The sequence below is a fragment of the Strix aluco genome, chromosome 30, assembly GCF_031877795.1.
Source record: "Strix aluco isolate bStrAlu1 chromosome 30, bStrAlu1.hap1, whole genome shotgun sequence".
Classification (NCBI taxonomy): domain Eukaryota; kingdom Metazoa; phylum Chordata; class Aves; order Strigiformes; family Strigidae; genus Strix; species Strix aluco.
In genome coordinates, this window is record NC_133960.1 from 378,372 (window position 1) to 393,868 (window position 15,497).

At 70.1% G+C, this 15,497-nt stretch overlaps 1 protein-coding gene across 3 annotated transcripts; it reads right to left on the minus strand.

Moving 5' to 3' along the window:
* Positions 1-819: 819 nt before the first annotated feature.
* On the minus strand, positions 820-15,419 carry CGN (cingulin). 3 transcript variants are annotated; one of them, XM_074809207.1, is made up of 21 exons: positions 15,320-15,419; positions 9,305-10,332; positions 9,086-9,186; positions 8,793-8,862; positions 8,544-8,639; positions 8,144-8,292; positions 7,848-7,989; positions 7,545-7,757; positions 7,083-7,231; positions 6,695-6,836; positions 6,404-6,604; positions 5,964-6,170; positions 5,623-5,880; positions 5,050-5,220; positions 4,773-4,934; positions 4,313-4,402; positions 3,006-3,089; positions 2,078-2,196; positions 1,878-1,986; positions 1,602-1,765; positions 820-1,406 (listed from the first exon to the last, which is right to left on the minus strand). In XM_074809207.1, the coding sequence occupies exons 2-21, from the start codon at positions 10,307-10,309 to the stop codon at positions 1,265-1,267; spliced, it is 3,774 nt and encodes a 1,257-aa protein (XP_074665308.1). In that variant the 5' UTR covers positions 10,310-10,332; positions 15,320-15,419; the 3' UTR covers positions 820-1,264. The 3 variants fall into 3 exon arrangements, with proteins under 3 accessions (XP_074665308.1, XP_074665309.1, XP_074665310.1); XM_074809208.1 differs by lacking the exon at positions 15,320-15,419 and adding an exon at positions 13,114-13,380; XM_074809209.1 differs by lacking the exon at positions 15,320-15,419 and adding an exon at positions 10,572-10,697.
* Positions 15,420-15,497: the final 78 nt, after the last annotated feature.

Consider the following 15,497-nt stretch of genomic DNA (forward strand, 5'->3'; position numbering starts at 1 on the left):
GGGCAGCGGGATTCTCTGCAGGCTGGAGGATGTGGCTCCCTCGGGGCTGCTGCCAGTGGCCAAGCCAGGGCCCGGTGAACTCAGGTCACGCTCAGCCGCGGGAGCCAGCACCTCCCTGGGCACCCCACGGCCCCTGAGCCCCCCGCGGGGGAAACTGAGGCACAGCGGGGCCCCTGCTGCCCCCCCCCCCGGGCCGAGCAGCCACTGGGGAAACTGAGGCAGAGGGTGGGGAGGGCGGTTGACCTCGGCTCCGACACGCGTGTCCGGGAGGAGTTAAGGGCAGAACCGGTCGTGCCGGCCCGGTGTAGCCGCAGCAGGGACGCTGTGGGTGCGGGGCCGTGTGCCGGGCACGCCGAGCTGGCACGGCCCTGGGCGGCGGTGACGCAGAGGCACGGCCAGCCCGGAGCGGGGAGGGGACCAGGGGCGTCCCTGGTGGTGTCACCGTGTCCGTCTCCTCCAGCTCTGTCCCGGTTAAAGGTCACCGGGGTGCGGGAGGGGAAACTGAGGCAGCAGGGACGGGGCTGGCCGGGTCCCCGGGCACCGTCCCAGCCCCACGCTGGCTCGGGGATGGAGCCAGCTCGGCCCCGCTCGAGGCCACGGAGGGGAACTGCGGTAACCACCTGCCAATCAACGCAGTGGCGCTAATTAGCAGTTGGCAAGACTCCCATCCTTGTTAATTAGCGATAACGAGGATTTATCTCCAGGCCAGATCCAGCGGAGCAGGGAAGGAGCTGCCTTCCCCGAGCCGGGCAGCAGCCTGGTGCCACAGAGCCCGAGGTGCCGGAGCCTGCGCTGGCCCCGCACGGACGGCGAGTCGCAGGCGTTAAAACGCTCAATTTTATTTAAAATAGCATTTGGGGAGGGAAAAGGGCGGAGAGGGGGTGAAGGGCGGCTGTATATAAAAATAAACCAGGGTGGGCAAAGCCACGGGCGCCCCCAGCCCCGCGCGCCAGCTGCCCCCACGGGAGCCTGATCCCCTGGGGCCGGGTCTGGGACCCCAGGGCCAGGGTGGCCCCGTGGGACCCGGTCACCCAGGGGGACAGCGGCCGCAGGGAGCAGCTCCCCCCTGCCAGAAAGCCACGGTGCCGACGCACCCCGAGACCCGTATGAAGACGAAGAGGCGAGACAGCGCCCGGGGGGTTTCCCCGTCCCGCCGCCTTTTGAGCGGCGCCGTCCTTCACGCCGTTGGTTGCAGAAGAGTTTTTGCATCGAGCGGCGGCAGCCGGGGCCGGCCCGGCTCTGGGGCCGCGGCTCCGCTCCGGCGTCAGCAGGAGCTGGTCTGGAGGTTGGCCTCGTGCAGCAGCGAGGCGATGGACGAGGGCCCGTAGGCGCTGTCGAACTCCTCGTCCGAGCTGAGCGCGTCGTCTTGCAGGGAGGAATCGGCGGCCGAGCGGGCGGCTTTGCGCCTGGGGGGGGAGAAGAGGGGTCAGCCCTGGCGGGGGACGGGGCTGGGACCCCCGTCAAGCTTGGTGACGGAGCTGGGACTCCCCTCGAGCCCGGTGACGGGGCTGGGACCCCCTTCGGGCCCAGTGACGGGGCTGGGACCCCCCCTCGAGCTCAGCGGCAGGGCTGGGACCCCCCTCAGGCCCGGCGTCCCCTACCAAGTCTCCTTCTCCAGCGCCTTGATGCGGTTCTGCAGCTGCTCGTTGAGCTCGTGCTGCTCCTCCAGCTCCCGCTGCGCCTTCTTGCGGGCGCCCTCCAGCCGCTCGATCTCCTCCTCGGCTTCATCCACTTGACGCTTCAGGGCCTTCACCCGCAGGCTCAGCTGCGGGGAGGCACCGGCCGTTCCCAGGGGTTCCCAGGGCCGGTGCAGGGCCGGCCCCCCGAGGTCCCCCTGCAGCTGCTCGGCTGCGCCGAGGGCCCCGCCCAGCACCCACCTGGTCCTTCTGGTCGCTGACGTGCTGCCGCTCGTCGTCGATCTGGATGGTCAGCTCCTTCACCTTCCTCTCCAGCTTGCGGGTGGAGGACAGCAGGACGCTCTTCTCCCTGCGGCGGAGCGCGGGGCGGTGGGCGAGCGGGGCCGGCACGCGGCGGGGGCAAAGGCACCCCCCGAGCGGGGGGTCCCCGGGGCCGGTACCTCTCCTCCGCCTGCAGCTTGTCCTGCAGCTCCTCCAGCCGCGCCTCCAGCTGCGAGACGTTGCTGCCGGGTCGCTGCAGCCCCTCGGAGCTGGCCAGGCGGCTCTTGAGCTCCTTGTTCTGCAGGGAGAGAAAACCCCCAAAGCCGCCCCCGTCACCCCCCGCGCTGCTCCCAGCCCCGAGGGGGGAAGGCTCAGAGCCTGGCTTATGTAAACCCGGGCGGTGACTCAGGGCCCAGAAACCCTTTCCCAAGGAGGAGACATAATGAGGCAGGTTATATAATGGCAATTAGCCGCGCTGGCACCAACCGGGGCACGAGGCGAGGCCAGCATGCGCCAGGGACCACTGGGCGCAAGAGCCCTCGCCAGCTCCATGACACCCGTCATCCCCCAGCCCCCCAAATTCTGCTCTTAAACGATCCCATTGGCTAAAAAAATCCCCCAAAGCACCACAAAACCAGCTCGTGTCCCCGTTCCGCACAGGGGCATCGCCCCAGTCTCGTCAACGGGGCCGCGGTAACGATGGCGGCCGGGCCGGGCCCCGCGGCGTCAGCACTGGGAGCCCCGTGGTGTTCTTGGCAGCGGCAATTCCGCGCCGGGAACAAGAACAGCTCGGGGAGCTCTTTGTTCCCATCGATCCGCCTCGCTCGGAGCCAGCTCAGGGTTAGGTAACGAAGGGTTTGGGGCGTGAGCCCGGGCAGGCTGGCGGGGAGCCGCGAGGAAAGGGGGGATCCCACGGGAAGGGCCCCCCCGGGAGATGCGAGACGGCCCCAGGGATGCTCCAGCCGGGGATGGGACGGGCCGGACCCGGAGCTGGGACGGTTTTACAGAGGAAAATCTCCTTGGGAACAGGGTCCCTCTCGCGGGGGTGCTCTGGGGAGGGGCTCTGCCCTGCCTCCCCCACCCCGGCACGGTGCGTCGCAGCCTCACCTGCCGCTCCAGCGAGACCTTGTCACACTCCAGGTCCTGGCGGCTGGAGCGCTCCTGCAGCAGCTCTGCCCGCAGCTGGTCGATCTGGGGACAAGGACACGGCGCCGGTTTGTTTGGCCGCGTCCTTGGCCACCGCGGGCGCTCGGCAAGAGGTCGGGGTCACGGTCACCGCAATTTCTGCCCACGACAACCGGTGCCGCAGAGCACGGGCGGACTCGGCGCACCCAACAGCCGTCCGGCGGCACGCAGCCGGGATCAGTGACACCAAAAACCCCGGCGAGAGGATTTTGGTTCCTTCCTAAATTAGTTACCGCCGTTCTGGCGAGCGGCCCAGAGACGAGGGCTGCAATTTTCCACTGGAGGGTTTAAACTGGTTGGACTGGGATCTGGGGACCCGGCTGCGCTCCCAGCTCTGCGCGGCACCGCGGGGCACGGCGGCGCGGCCGGGCCGGGGGCAGGAATGGGTTTGATCCAGCGATGGAGCAAAACCAGAACTGCCCCAGGGGCCTCTTTCAGGTTGGCCAAAGCGAAAGACGCAGCTTTGTGCGTTGTTTTAAAGCGAAGGAAATTGGAGTTTACATAAAAAATCGCTTGAATTTATTCAAGCAGCCCCAAAAGCCGGTAGGGCCACTCCCAAGCCGAACCCAGCCGCGGTTTCGTGCATCCCCGCGCCGCAGCTCCTGCGCTCCAGACACGTCCAGGACTGACGGGAAAAGCCTCCCCTGGGATGTGCCCATTTCCCAGATGGGAAAACCACCCATTTTACCAACTCGCCGTAGCCCGAGGGCTGGGAATCCCCTTTCCAAGCCCCGGGCTGGGTCCCGGTGGAGCAGGAGGGAGACGGGCCGTGAGTGGAGCAGCTGCTGATCCCGGGATCCCAGTAAAACCCAGCGCGGCCGGATCCCGGGAGGCTCGGCCGGCAGCTCCCGCCTGCTCCGGAGCTCAAACACCGGCTCCAGCTTTGAAGGTAATTAGCAGGTGGGTCAGGAGGGAGGGAGAGCCCGGAGCCTGGTGTAATTTAAGCCCCAACTTCCTGCACAAACACAAACCTCACCCTATAATTTCAGGGGATTTCTTTTTTTTTTTTTTTGGTGCCAAGCTTGTATAATTTCCGTTCGCACCCGAACCAGCTTTTCAGACGCCGTCATCTCGATTGTATTTAGAGCGACGGAGGGCTCGGGGCTGCTCGCTAGTGACTCATGCGCGGGGCTTTGGCACCGGTGACCGGTCGTACCCGAGGAGCCGAGTTATCCCGGGGGGGCTCTGCCGGGGCACCGCCCGGCTTCGGGGCGGCCCCGCTGCCCTACCTGGTCTCTGCTGCGGTTGACCCTCTCGGTCAGCAGCTCCGCCGTGGTCCTCTCCTCCTCCAGCTCCGCCTCCAGGCGCTTGGACTTTTCCTGCCAGGAGACGGGACCAGAAGGGTCTTTGCTCCGACAGCGCCTCCAGCCCAGCAGAACCCGGCGCGGGAGGGGGGAGATGTCGGATACGAGACATGGCGGCTCGACGCTGCGCGGACCCCCACTCCCCCCGCGCCCCAGAGCGACAGCCTGCGGCACGCCGAGCCGCGGGGCAATGCCGGACAGCGCCCAAACAAAGCCAGCTGTGCCAGCAATTAATTAATATTAATATTAGCAATAGCGCGGCCCCCCCAGCGCTGCCAGGCTGCGTCAGTCCCTGCGGCCCGCGGTGCCTGGGCCAGCTCTGCCCCTTGCTGTCAGCCCGCAGCACTGCAGCGGCGCTTTTGGGGCGCGGCGCGGCGCTCCCCACCTCCAGCGCCTTGACGTGCCGGGAGCGATCGTCCTGGGAGCGCTTCTTGGTCTCCATCTCCTGCTCCAGGTTGTGCAGGCGCTGCAGCAGCACCTCCTTGTCCAGCTGCACGCTCTCCCGCTCCGCCTGGCTCTCCTGCAGCGCCTGCTTCAGCCGCCCGACCTGCGGCGCCCGGCGAGGAGAGACGGTGTCCCCACGGGCGACGCGGCCCCGAGCTCCCCAAGGGGGGATGGAGAGGAGGGTGCGGGGACCCACGACCCGCCGGCCCTCGCCGCACCTCGTCCTGCAGCCGGCCCACGCTGAACTGCATCTTCTCCACCTCGGCGCCCCGATCCTTGGCCTGTTTTTGGGAGTCCGTGATCTCCTTCCGCGATTTCTCCTTGAACTCCTCCAGCTGCGACTTCAGCGCGGCCAGCGAGCTGTGCGACTCCGTCGCCATCTGCTCCAGCTGCGGCAGAGCGGGGACGGCTCAGGCGCCGGGGACCAGCCCCTGCACCCTGGCCAGGGGTGGGACTCGAGGTGGGGGGGGGGGACGGTTCTGCGGCGGGGGCTGCAGAGCGTCAGGGCGAGGGGTGCGGGCGCTGCCAGAGCCGCCTGGGTGAGCCCGGCCTGAGCTCCTGCAGGAGCCGCTTGGGGAAGGGTGGGGGACACTGGGGGACACCAGCTGATCCCGGGGGACGGCGCGGTTTTACGGAGTCTCCCAGGACAGCGGGGAAGGATCGGTCCCAACCGCCTCCGCAGGGAACCCAGACCCGTGCCCAGCGCCCCAGCTCCCACCCCTCACCCAGCCAGGGTGTCGGATACCCCCACCCTGGAGCAAGAGGCCCTGGAGGCACCCGGGCTCCCCAACCTCTTTGTTCAGCTTCTCCGTGGTGCGATCGAGCAGGCGCTTCTGCTCCTCCAGCTCGCTCTTGGCGCGCTTGAGCTGCTCTTTCTGCCGCTGCTCGTCCTGGTAGGACACGCTCAGCTCCTGGTGCTCCTGCGTCAGCCGGGCCAGGCTCCGCTGCGCCTCCTCCAGGCGAGTCTCCAGCGACCGCTTGGCCATCAGCAGCTCCTGCTCCCGCTCCGTGGCTTCGCCCAGCGACTCCTCCGTCTGCCTGCGCTCTGCCTGCAGAGACGGGGCTCTTCAAACTCCGTCCTGAGGCTGGGGAAGGGCTCAGGGCAGCTCAGGAACGGCCGCAGCCCCAGTACCTCCAGTTTGGTGACCTTCTCCTTCAGCCGCGCCTGGGAGCCCTCCCAGTTCTCGCCCAAGCGCTCGTACTCCTTCAGCTGCGTCTCCATCCCGAGGATCTTCCTCCTCAGGTCGTCGTTCTGCTCCTGCAGCTCCCGCAGGCTGGACTCCACCATCTTCCTCGTCTGCTCCGACGCCTCCCGTGCGCTCTCCAAGGATGCTTTTGCCTGCAATGAAGCCACGGCACGGGGTGGCCCCGGGGCCAGCTGCTGAGCCGGGGGGGTCTTGGGGGGGCAATTAGTGCTGCACCCATTGGGAGGAGCCCACGGCGGGTGGATCCGGGGCTGTGGGTTTGCCGCGTTGCCCCATGGCCGCAGGATTTGGGGCTGACGGGGAGGTGTGAGGGGCTCACTCCTCAGCTCGTGGCTGGCAGGGGCAAACCCCTTGCCCTGGCGCTCACCTTGGTGGCCTCGTCCCGCTCCTCCTGGAGCTGCTGCAGGTCCCTGCGGTACCGCTCCAGCTCCCCATCGCGGCTGGTCGCCTCCTCCTCCATCGCGCCCTTCAGTGCCGCCAGCTCCCGCTCCCGCTGCCGCAGCAGCTCCTCCCGGCTCTGCTTCCCGGCTGCCAGCTCCCGCTGCGCCTCCTGCGCCTGCCGCAGCTCCTGGGACGGAGGAGACGGGGGCTCGGGGGGGACCCTCGGCGCTGGACACGGTCCCCAGCACCGCCTGCGCCTCCTTCCGCCGTCACCCACCTTCCTGAGCGCCTCCAGCTCGCTGGGGTCGGCCGCGCTGCTCCGCGCCTGCTCCACCTCCTCCCGGGCGGCGGCGAAGCGTCCCCGCAGCTCCCGCAGCTCCTCCTCGAACTCCTCCCGCTCCAGCTTCACCTGCAGCAGCCTGCAGCGGGGCAGGATGAGGCCACCCGAGCCCAGCCCCGCGCCCTTGTGTCCCACACCCCCGTCCCCAGGTCCCAGCGTGCCCGGAGAGCAGCACCCAGCTCGGCTGTCGCCTTCCTCCACACAGGGGAGGAGGAGGAGGAGAACCAGCCCCATCCCAGCTCCCGGCCCATCGTGACGGGGTTTGGAGTAAAACTGCTGGACGGTCGCGAGCGGCTGGACCTCCCCGAACGCCGCTGGCACTTACTCCTGCTTGGTGGCGCGGAGCTCGTCCTTGTTCTTCTGGAACATGTCCCGCCAGTGCCCCGTCTCCTCCGCGCTCTCCTCCAGCTCCCGCTGCAGGTTCCTCACCACCGTGTTGATCTTCTGCCTCTCCGACTCCAGGTTGGCCTGATCCTGGACGGCGGCGTTGAGCGCTCAGCTGCAGAGTTGTCCTCGCGGGACGCTCCAACGCCGCCGCGGCCCTGCCCCGGCTCACGCCCCCCGAACCAGCCCAGGGAGCCCAGGCAGGGGCCCGGGGAGCGCCCCCAGCTCCGCAAACCGGCTCCATCACCCCCCAGCATCTCCACCCTGTGGCAGCGAGAGCCGGAGCCGGCGGATGCTCCCACGGGGCGAGTCGGGGGCAGGACACAAACCCCCACTCCCAGCTCAGGACCGTTCAGAGGGGGAATTCAAGGACACCGACTCCCAGCAAGTCCCCGTGCCGGACCTGCGAGATGTCCTCCATGCTGCGGCGCAGCTGGTCCATGTCGCTCTGGTACTGCTGCCGCACGCGGTCGAGCTCCTTGTCGTGGCTGGCCACCTCCTCCTTGAGGGCTCCCTTCAAGGCCGTCAGCTCCCGCTCCCGCAGCCGCAGCTGCTCCTCCTGCCGCTGTCTGGAGCTCAGGGCCTCCTCCAGCTCCTCCCTGGTCTCCAGCAGCTCCTGGGCGAAGGGGAACAGCCGGGCTCGGTGGCAGCGGAGGGACACGGTGTGGGGGGACACGCTCACGCCCCGGCGCGACCGTCACCGCACCTTGTACAAGGTTTCGCTGTCCGGGGCCGCGCCGGGGCCCTGGCGCAGGCGGTCGAGCTCCCGGTGCGCCGCCCGCAGCCGCTCCTCGCAGTCACCCGCCCGCGCCGCCGCCTGCTCCTTGGCCGCTCTCGCCTCGCTCAGCCTGGGGAGGAGCGCGGGGCCCTTCGCAGCGCGGGGGGGGGACACAGCCACCCTCCCTGTGCCCCCCCCAGCCCTCTCTGCACCTCCAACCTCCCCCTCCCCTCCCACCACCCCCGTGGCGGGGACAGACAGTCGCCCCCGGGCCCAGCTCTCACTCTTGCAAACTCCTCTGCAGCTCCTGGGTTTTCCTGTCCAGGGCCCCCCGCAGCCGCTGGCTCTCCCCCTCGGCCTCCCGCAGCCGGGCTTCCAGCGCCCGAGCCGAGCCGCTCCTGGGCTCCCCGGGCAGCTCCAGCCTCTGCCGCAGCTGCAGGAGGGGGGACACGGGTCACGGCCCCCCCAGCGACGCTCCCATCCTGCCTGCCCAGCATCCCCCCCCCAGCCCCGTCTGCACCCCCAGCACCCCCGAGACACCCCAGGAGAAGATTTGGTCTTGCCTGCGCACCCAAACCCAGCTGAAGGGGGCTCAGAGCAGGGACCCATTGCGCTCCCCTCCCCAGGATGTGAACTGCGACCCCACGTCCCCCCCAGCCCCCCCAACCCTCTGCTTGGCTTCACCTGGGTCTCCTCGTCGAGCTTCTCCTGCAGCTCCTCCACCTGCCTGGCCAGGGCTCTGTGCTGGGGCTGCGAACACGCCGCCTCCTTGGTGGGCGCCTGGAGAGACGCCCCGGGCTCACTTGGTGGGTTCAGGGTGCTGCACCCCCCCCCCCCAGGGCCACGGCTTGGTCCATGGGAGCCCCCCCGGGGGGGCTGGGGGACCGACCTCCCCCCCAGGCAGGGAGCAGCACCGGGACGGCCCCGACTCACCGCCAGCTCCTGCATCTTCTCGAGCAGCCGGGCAGTTTTCCTCTTCAGGGAGATTTCGCTCTCGCTGCTCCTGCGGGCGCCAGAGCGGGGGGAAGTGTTGGGGGATTGGGGGGGGGGGGGGCAGCAACACGCCCAGCGCTTTGCCACTGGCTCCCCCACGATCCTGAGCACGGGCCGGTTCCAGGGACATCCCAGCTCCCCCCCCACCCCGCAGCACCCCAACCATGGGCTCTGGGGCTTCGGGAAAGGGGCAGGGAGTGACGGGGGCACTGGGGGGGTTTGGGGGGGCTCACCCCTCCTTCAGGATGCTGTAGATGAGCTCCTTGGGGTGCTCGCTGCTGCCGGGCTGGGCGACCTCCCGCTGGTCCCGCAGCAGGTCCGGGGTGGATTTGAGCTGCAGCGAGGGGCAGCGAAGTTCAGCTGCGGCACGGACACGGGTCCCCCCCCAGCACCCACCTCGGTTCAGGCGCTTGTGACCCGCGGGACCCCCGCAGGATCCGGCCCCCCGGTACCTGCAGCTCTGCCCGGGTTTTGCTCTGCAGCCGCTCGGCCGCCGGCTCCTCTGCGCCCCGGCTGGGCCGCCAGCTCCTCGTCCCACCGTCCTCCGCCCCTCCGGCCCCGCTCGGGCGGCTCAGGCTGCCGGGGGGCACCGCGGGCGGGCGCCGGGCACCGCTCAGCTCCCCGGCGTCCGGCACGCGGCGGGGGGAGACGCGGCTGTCCAGGCTCTGTGAGCGCTTCCGCTCCTCGGCGGGGATCCGGCCCCTCCTGGCCGCCCGGCCTCGCTGCTGCACCTTCCCGTCGAACTTGCTGATGAGCGAATCCACCGACGAGAGGGGTTTGGTGTCCACGTCGCTGCCGCCAGTGGCCGCGGTGGCCTCAGTGTCCGAGGAGGTGTCCTTGGCCATGGCCCTCGGGCCGGTGCCTTTGCCCCGCTCCGCTGCGATGTCCAACATGCTGCTGCTTTTGCCGCCGGCCAGAGCGCGGAGCTGCCGGCCGCCGCCGGCCCGCGGAGCCCCGCTGGCAAAGGGCTCGGCCGCGGTGGCACCGAGCAGGTCCCCGTGGGACTGTGTCCTCCGCAGCTCCTCCCCGAGCAGCCGCTCGCCCGGCGCAGCTTTGGGCTCGTGCCGGGAGGTCGCCGAGGTGCCGCTCGCCTCCTCGTCCGAGGTGCTGTAGGACGAGCCGTGCCGGGGCTGCCGCCCCGCGTAAGGGTTTTCCGGCAGCTCCGAGTCGGAGCTGACGGAGCCCGAGGGCCGGGGGCCAGCGGGGGGGTTCGGGTAGGAGCCCTCGCTCTTGATCTGCACCCCGAAGGAGTCGCCGCCCTTCTCGCCACTGTTGAGGACGACGAAGGGCTGCCCGGCGATGCCCTGCACCCGCACGGCCACCCCGTAGGAGCCGGGCTTGCCCCGCGCCTTGGGGGGTCTCCGAGGCTCCTGCAGGTCGTTGATGAAGCGGATCTGGACGCCGTAGTCCACGGGGTTCTGCTTCTCCGCCATCGCCGCGCTCGCTGGCCACTCCATCGCCGGGGCTCAGTGCCACGGCCCTGGGGGGGAGGAGGGAGGGGGCAGAGTCATCCTCGGAGCGGAGCCGGCGCTGGGCGAGGCCCCGGTGGCACGAGGACGGTGCCAGGGGACACGCGGTGCCGGCGCTGCAGCGTCCCCAGCGCAGGACGGGGACAAGGCTCTGCTGTGCCGGCACCGGCATCGCCCGGCTGCTCCCAGGGGGACGCTGGGGACAACACTCCCCCCCTCCCCGACCCTGCATCGCCAGCCGGACCCTCACCGCGTCTCCTGCTGCGACAGGAGCCCGGGGACGCGGAGGGGACGCGGAGATCCCGGCTGGGCTCTGCTCCTACTGCCACCCGGGCGCCTGCGGAGCGCCGCAGCCTCGCTGCAGCCGGAGCTCCGGCGTCCCTCAGCATCACCCCCAGCGCCCACCGTCCCCACGGCCGGGGCAGCCGCCCGGGTCCCGCGGGGAGGGGACAGAAATGAGCAGTGACATATTGGGAACAGCATGATGGAACCCTCCCCCTCGGTCCCGGAGGTGCCCAGGGCGATGCTGGCCGGAGCAGAGGGTGTGGGGTGTGGGGTGAGCTCCCCTGGAGGCACCTGGGGGGTTTAAGTGATGGAAAAGCCCCAAATCCACCCCCGAGCCCCGCGGCACCGTGTTCCCCCCGGCCCCGAGCACCGGGAGCAGCAGCGGCTCCTTCCTCTGCTGTAAATCAACCGGACGCCGGGAGCGGTGCGAGGTGCCGAGCGCTCAGCACACACCCGCGTCCCGGGGAGGGGGGCCTGGGGGGACCCCGGGACGTGAGGGGACCCCGAGTCAGGCAGGGGGATGCTTAAACACATCCTGAGCGGGGAGAAAAATCAGAAGAGCACCCCCAGCCCCCCACGCTTTCAGCTCAGGTCCGGACATCGCCCCAGAGCTGCCCCAGCACGGGCAGGGAGCCGGCAGGGACGGGGCAGCGGGGTGCGGGGCACTGCCGGGCTCTCCCACGTCCCGACAGCCCCGAGCCCGCGTCTCCCCCCGCGCCCACCCCGGGAAGAAGCCGGAGCCCCGGTGCCGGGGGAGCGTTCTGCGGGGGGGGGAAGCACCGGCCAGGCCGGGCCCGCAGCAGCAGCGTGGGCCGGAGGCAGCAGCGGTGCCGCGCAGACGCGCCCGGCAGTGCCAGGAAGGACGAGCCGTTGGCTGCCCCCGGCCCTGCCAGCTCCCCGCTGCCGCCGTCTGCTCCCGTCCCCCGGCCAAACCCGGCAGCGGCGGCTCCTGCGGCTCCTGCGTCCTGCCGGAGCCCCAGCGAGCCCCTCGGGTCGCCAGAGCCGGCAGCAAGAGCAGCAGCGGGCGAGGGGGCGGCTGTTTATCTCAGAGGCGAAGGAGCCCCGCGGATGGGAGAAGAGCTCCGGTCTCGTGAGCTCGTTACCGCTGCGTGTCCAGCTAACGAGATCAGCCACAGACACCGGCCTCGATAAATCCACCCGGAGCCCCGCGCCCGCAGCGAGAGCCCTGCGGCAAATCCCATCAGTCCCGTCCCTCCGGGCGCTGCGGGATCCCTCCGGGCGCGGGGACGGGGGCTCCAGGAGGGGCAGGAACCAGCTTTGGCAGCAAAATTCAGAATTTTCCACAGCTGCCGGTGTCCAACGTGCGGGCAGTGACGAGGCAGAGCCCGGGTGGGGAGAGGGCTCGGCCCCTGCCGCTACCGGGGCGGGAAGCACGGGTCCTGGGCGCAGCCCCCGCCTCGGGAAGACCTTTGGATGGGTGCGAGGGGCAGCGTGGCATCGCCAGCGGGGCAGGGCCTCGCCGAGCGTCACCGCCACTGGCAAAGGCCGCGGCTGCTCCACCGCCCGCCCCGGCCCGGCACGAGTGGGAAGTGGCGGCCGATAACCGCGGGGGTCGGATGCGGTTGGGGATGGCGCCGGGCTCAGGGAGAGGAGGATTCGCTCTTCCCAAGGGACGCGGCTTCGAGCCGGGCGTTTGGGGAGCTGGGAGGAAGCAGGTGAGCCAGGCCCAGCCCGTGATCTGCCCCGAATGCCGCCCTCCTCCTGGCAGGGCTCCAGCTCGCGGATCAAGGGCTGCAGCCGGATCACATTCCTGCGTGGGAGCAACACCCAGCCCCGGGCTGGAAACAGCCCCAGGAGGGGATTTCACTGGAAACCGCAGGGAAGGAGCTGGAGGATCGGGGCTAAACCCAGGCTGGTTCTCGCCCCCGGGGCGCGTGTCATGCTCCGACGCCCCTTAACCCTGCGCGAGCGGGGGGTCCCGCGCCCGGCCGAGGCCAGAGCGGGCGAGCAGGAGCGGGCGGGCAGCGACGCGGCGGGCGAGGTCTGCGGCCGGCGGTCACGCACCTCCGGCATCGCGCTGCCGGGGATGGCGGGCAGCCAGCTCCGCTCGCCCGGAGCGGCCGCACAATCAGCCCTTTGTGCCGGCGACGTTAACCCAGAAAGTTGTTTTGCAATTTGCGGGCGGTGCTGGAAAAGGCTCCTACGCCCAGCGGGGCTCCGTGCCGCCGCGGCTCGCCCCGGCTCCCTTCCAGCGCCGCAAACGCCCGGGTGGGAGAGGCGAAGGCTGCCGGGGGGGCTGATCCTGGTCAGCCAGGTAACCCGACCGCGGGCAGTCGCACGGAGCCGGCACCATTTTGCCTTGAAGCCAGAGCCCGTCTCCGAGCCGCCGCGGCCCGAACCGAGCAGGTCGGGTCGTGCGGCTGCTGCAGCCCCCGAGCGCAGGGAGCAACAACTGTCGCCTTTCCCCCAAGCGCTTCACGTCCAGACCAACGCTGCGGGGAAGGGGCCGGCAGAGACGCACAAACCCGGCGTTTCTGCCCCGTCACCTGTTTTCCGGCTCCCGGCACGGTTCAGGCTGTTTCCACCGAGGGTTTCCCCAAAGCTCTGCCCCGTCTGCGGCGCCGCTTGCCAAACCCTGTTTCTACGCTGCCCTGGTTTTGGTCGGGGCCAAAGTCCGGGGCTGATTTCGGGCGCAGGCAGCACACGCCGTGCCCGTGCCCTGCCCGTCACCGGGCCAGCCCGCGCCGACACCGCCAGGGACCGGCTCTTCCTGCTCTCCCGCAAACTCCGGAGCCCGAAACCCCGATAAATCCTCGGCCGAACACGTGAGCCGCGTGCTGACGGCCGGGTCGGAGGAACCCGAAACCAGGGCACCTGCGTCACGCAACAGGGCCGGGCTCCTCATCATCGCACGGCGCTGGGGGTGGAGGAGGGATGGCGGGGGGGGGGGGGGGGGGCGGGATGAGGGTCACCCCCCCGCAGGCGACAGCCCCTGGGGCTCCCACGGGAGCTGATAAGGCCCGAATTCCTTCCCATCCCAGCTGGCTGCAGGCAGAGCCCGCGGGTTAATCATCAACCCCGGGACTGGAAAATCCTGTCCCTGCCTCTCCCAGGGCCTGTTTTGGAAACCGAAAGCCCCGTCGTGGTCCCTCCTGGGGACCCGGCGCCCCGGGGTCGGACCCAACGCGCTCCCCGTCCTCACGCCGAGGGCAGCTCTGCCAGCGCGGCACAACCGCTCTGTAAGGCATTTCCCGCGGCGCCGATCGGATCAGTTTACTGGTTTCCGAGCGAGTCGTGCCTTCGAAACCAGAATTGTTTTGAGCCACACGCTCGTGGGGATAAATATTTCCTGGGGGCCGCCGGCAGAGAGCGAGGAAGAGCCCCAGGGGCATAACGTGGATCCGCACAAACCGACGGGTCTCCAGAGCCGCAGGGCTCCGACACTCTGGTTTCACCCCAAAACGGGGATCTCCATCCCCCCCCTTGTCACGATCCCCAGGGCAGGTTGGGCTCACAGGCTCCACACCACCCCCCCGTACCCCAAAACCTTCGTCCCCTCGCTCAAAGGCGGCGCTGCGAGTGCCGCAGCCGGGACGCGGCGGGCGAGGGGCTCCGTCGGCAAAGGGCCCCTCGTCCCCGCGGCTGGTGGCAGAAACCCAGCGGGGCTCCAAACTGGCTGGACTGGTCGGGGTGGCGGGAGGGGGACGGTGGCCCCGGGCCAGCACAACCTCCCCAGACAAACGCCGGCAGCGGGGGGCAGAGGAGGGGGACGGGTCGGCGGGACCCGGCGCGTCGGGGACCTCGAGGCTGCAAATGAGGGGGACGGCGGCGGCGACACCCAAACCCCAGATTTTTCCTTCTTTTTGACCAGGCTGCTAAAAGTCCCCCCCGGGAGCGCGGCGAGGGGGGGCAGCGCCGCACGTTAAGGTTTAGGAGGGGCCGCGGGGCGGCTTCGCGCCGGTGGGAGATTTCCCGGGCGGCCGCCGGCTCCAAACGGCTTCTCCCCCCTCCGGGGGGTCGCTGGGCCCCCGCAGCTCGCGGCTCCGCGCGGGGGGGTTTAACCTCCACGCTAACGAGGAGAAGCGACGACGGCCGCGGCCTCCCCTATAGAGGGGGGCTATAGGGTCCCTGTGTGGGGCCTGAGCCCTGACGGAGGGGACAGTCCCTGGAGGGGGCAGGTAAGGGCTGTTCCATAGGGGCTCCAGGCGACAGCAGGTCCCTGACGGGGCGGAGCCGGTGCCACAGGGACAACCCAGGTCCCTCACCGGGGCAGCAGCCGGGGGGTCCCTATAGGCGCTGCTCTAGGGCAGGTCACACCCCGGGGACGAGAACCCCTATGGGCACAGCTATAGGGTGGAGCACACACCGAGGACAAAGGCCCCACAGAACCAGGCCCTATAGGAGCTGCTATAGGGCAAGGTTCCCCCCCAGAGGAAAGGCCCAGCCCCAAGGTTCTGCCATAGGGCAGGGCACGGCCCAGGGACAGCCCCCACGGCCCAGCCCCTATAGGCGCTGCTCTAGGGCAGGACACCCTCCCCCCACGGCCCAGCCCCTATAGGCGCTGCTCTAGGGCAGGACACACACAGGAAGGGCAACGCCTGCAGCCCCAGCCCCTGCGGGCTTTGCCATGGGGCAGGATGTGTGCCAAGGACAACAGCCCCTACACCCCCAGCCCCCATAGGCGCTGCCGTAGGGCAGGGCACCCCCCCGGAGCACCCCCCAGCCCCCACAGGCGCCGCTCTCAGGACTCACCGCCCGCCGCCGGCTCCGCTCCCCGCCGCTGCCCACCGCAACCTGTTACCTTCGCCCAGGCCCCGCCCCCTTGGCCGCCCATTGGACCGTGCCGCGCCACGCCACGCCCCTGGGCGGGGACAGACAGGCGTTACCACGCCCCAACCACGCCCCCTCGTGCTAACGGAGAGGGAGATCA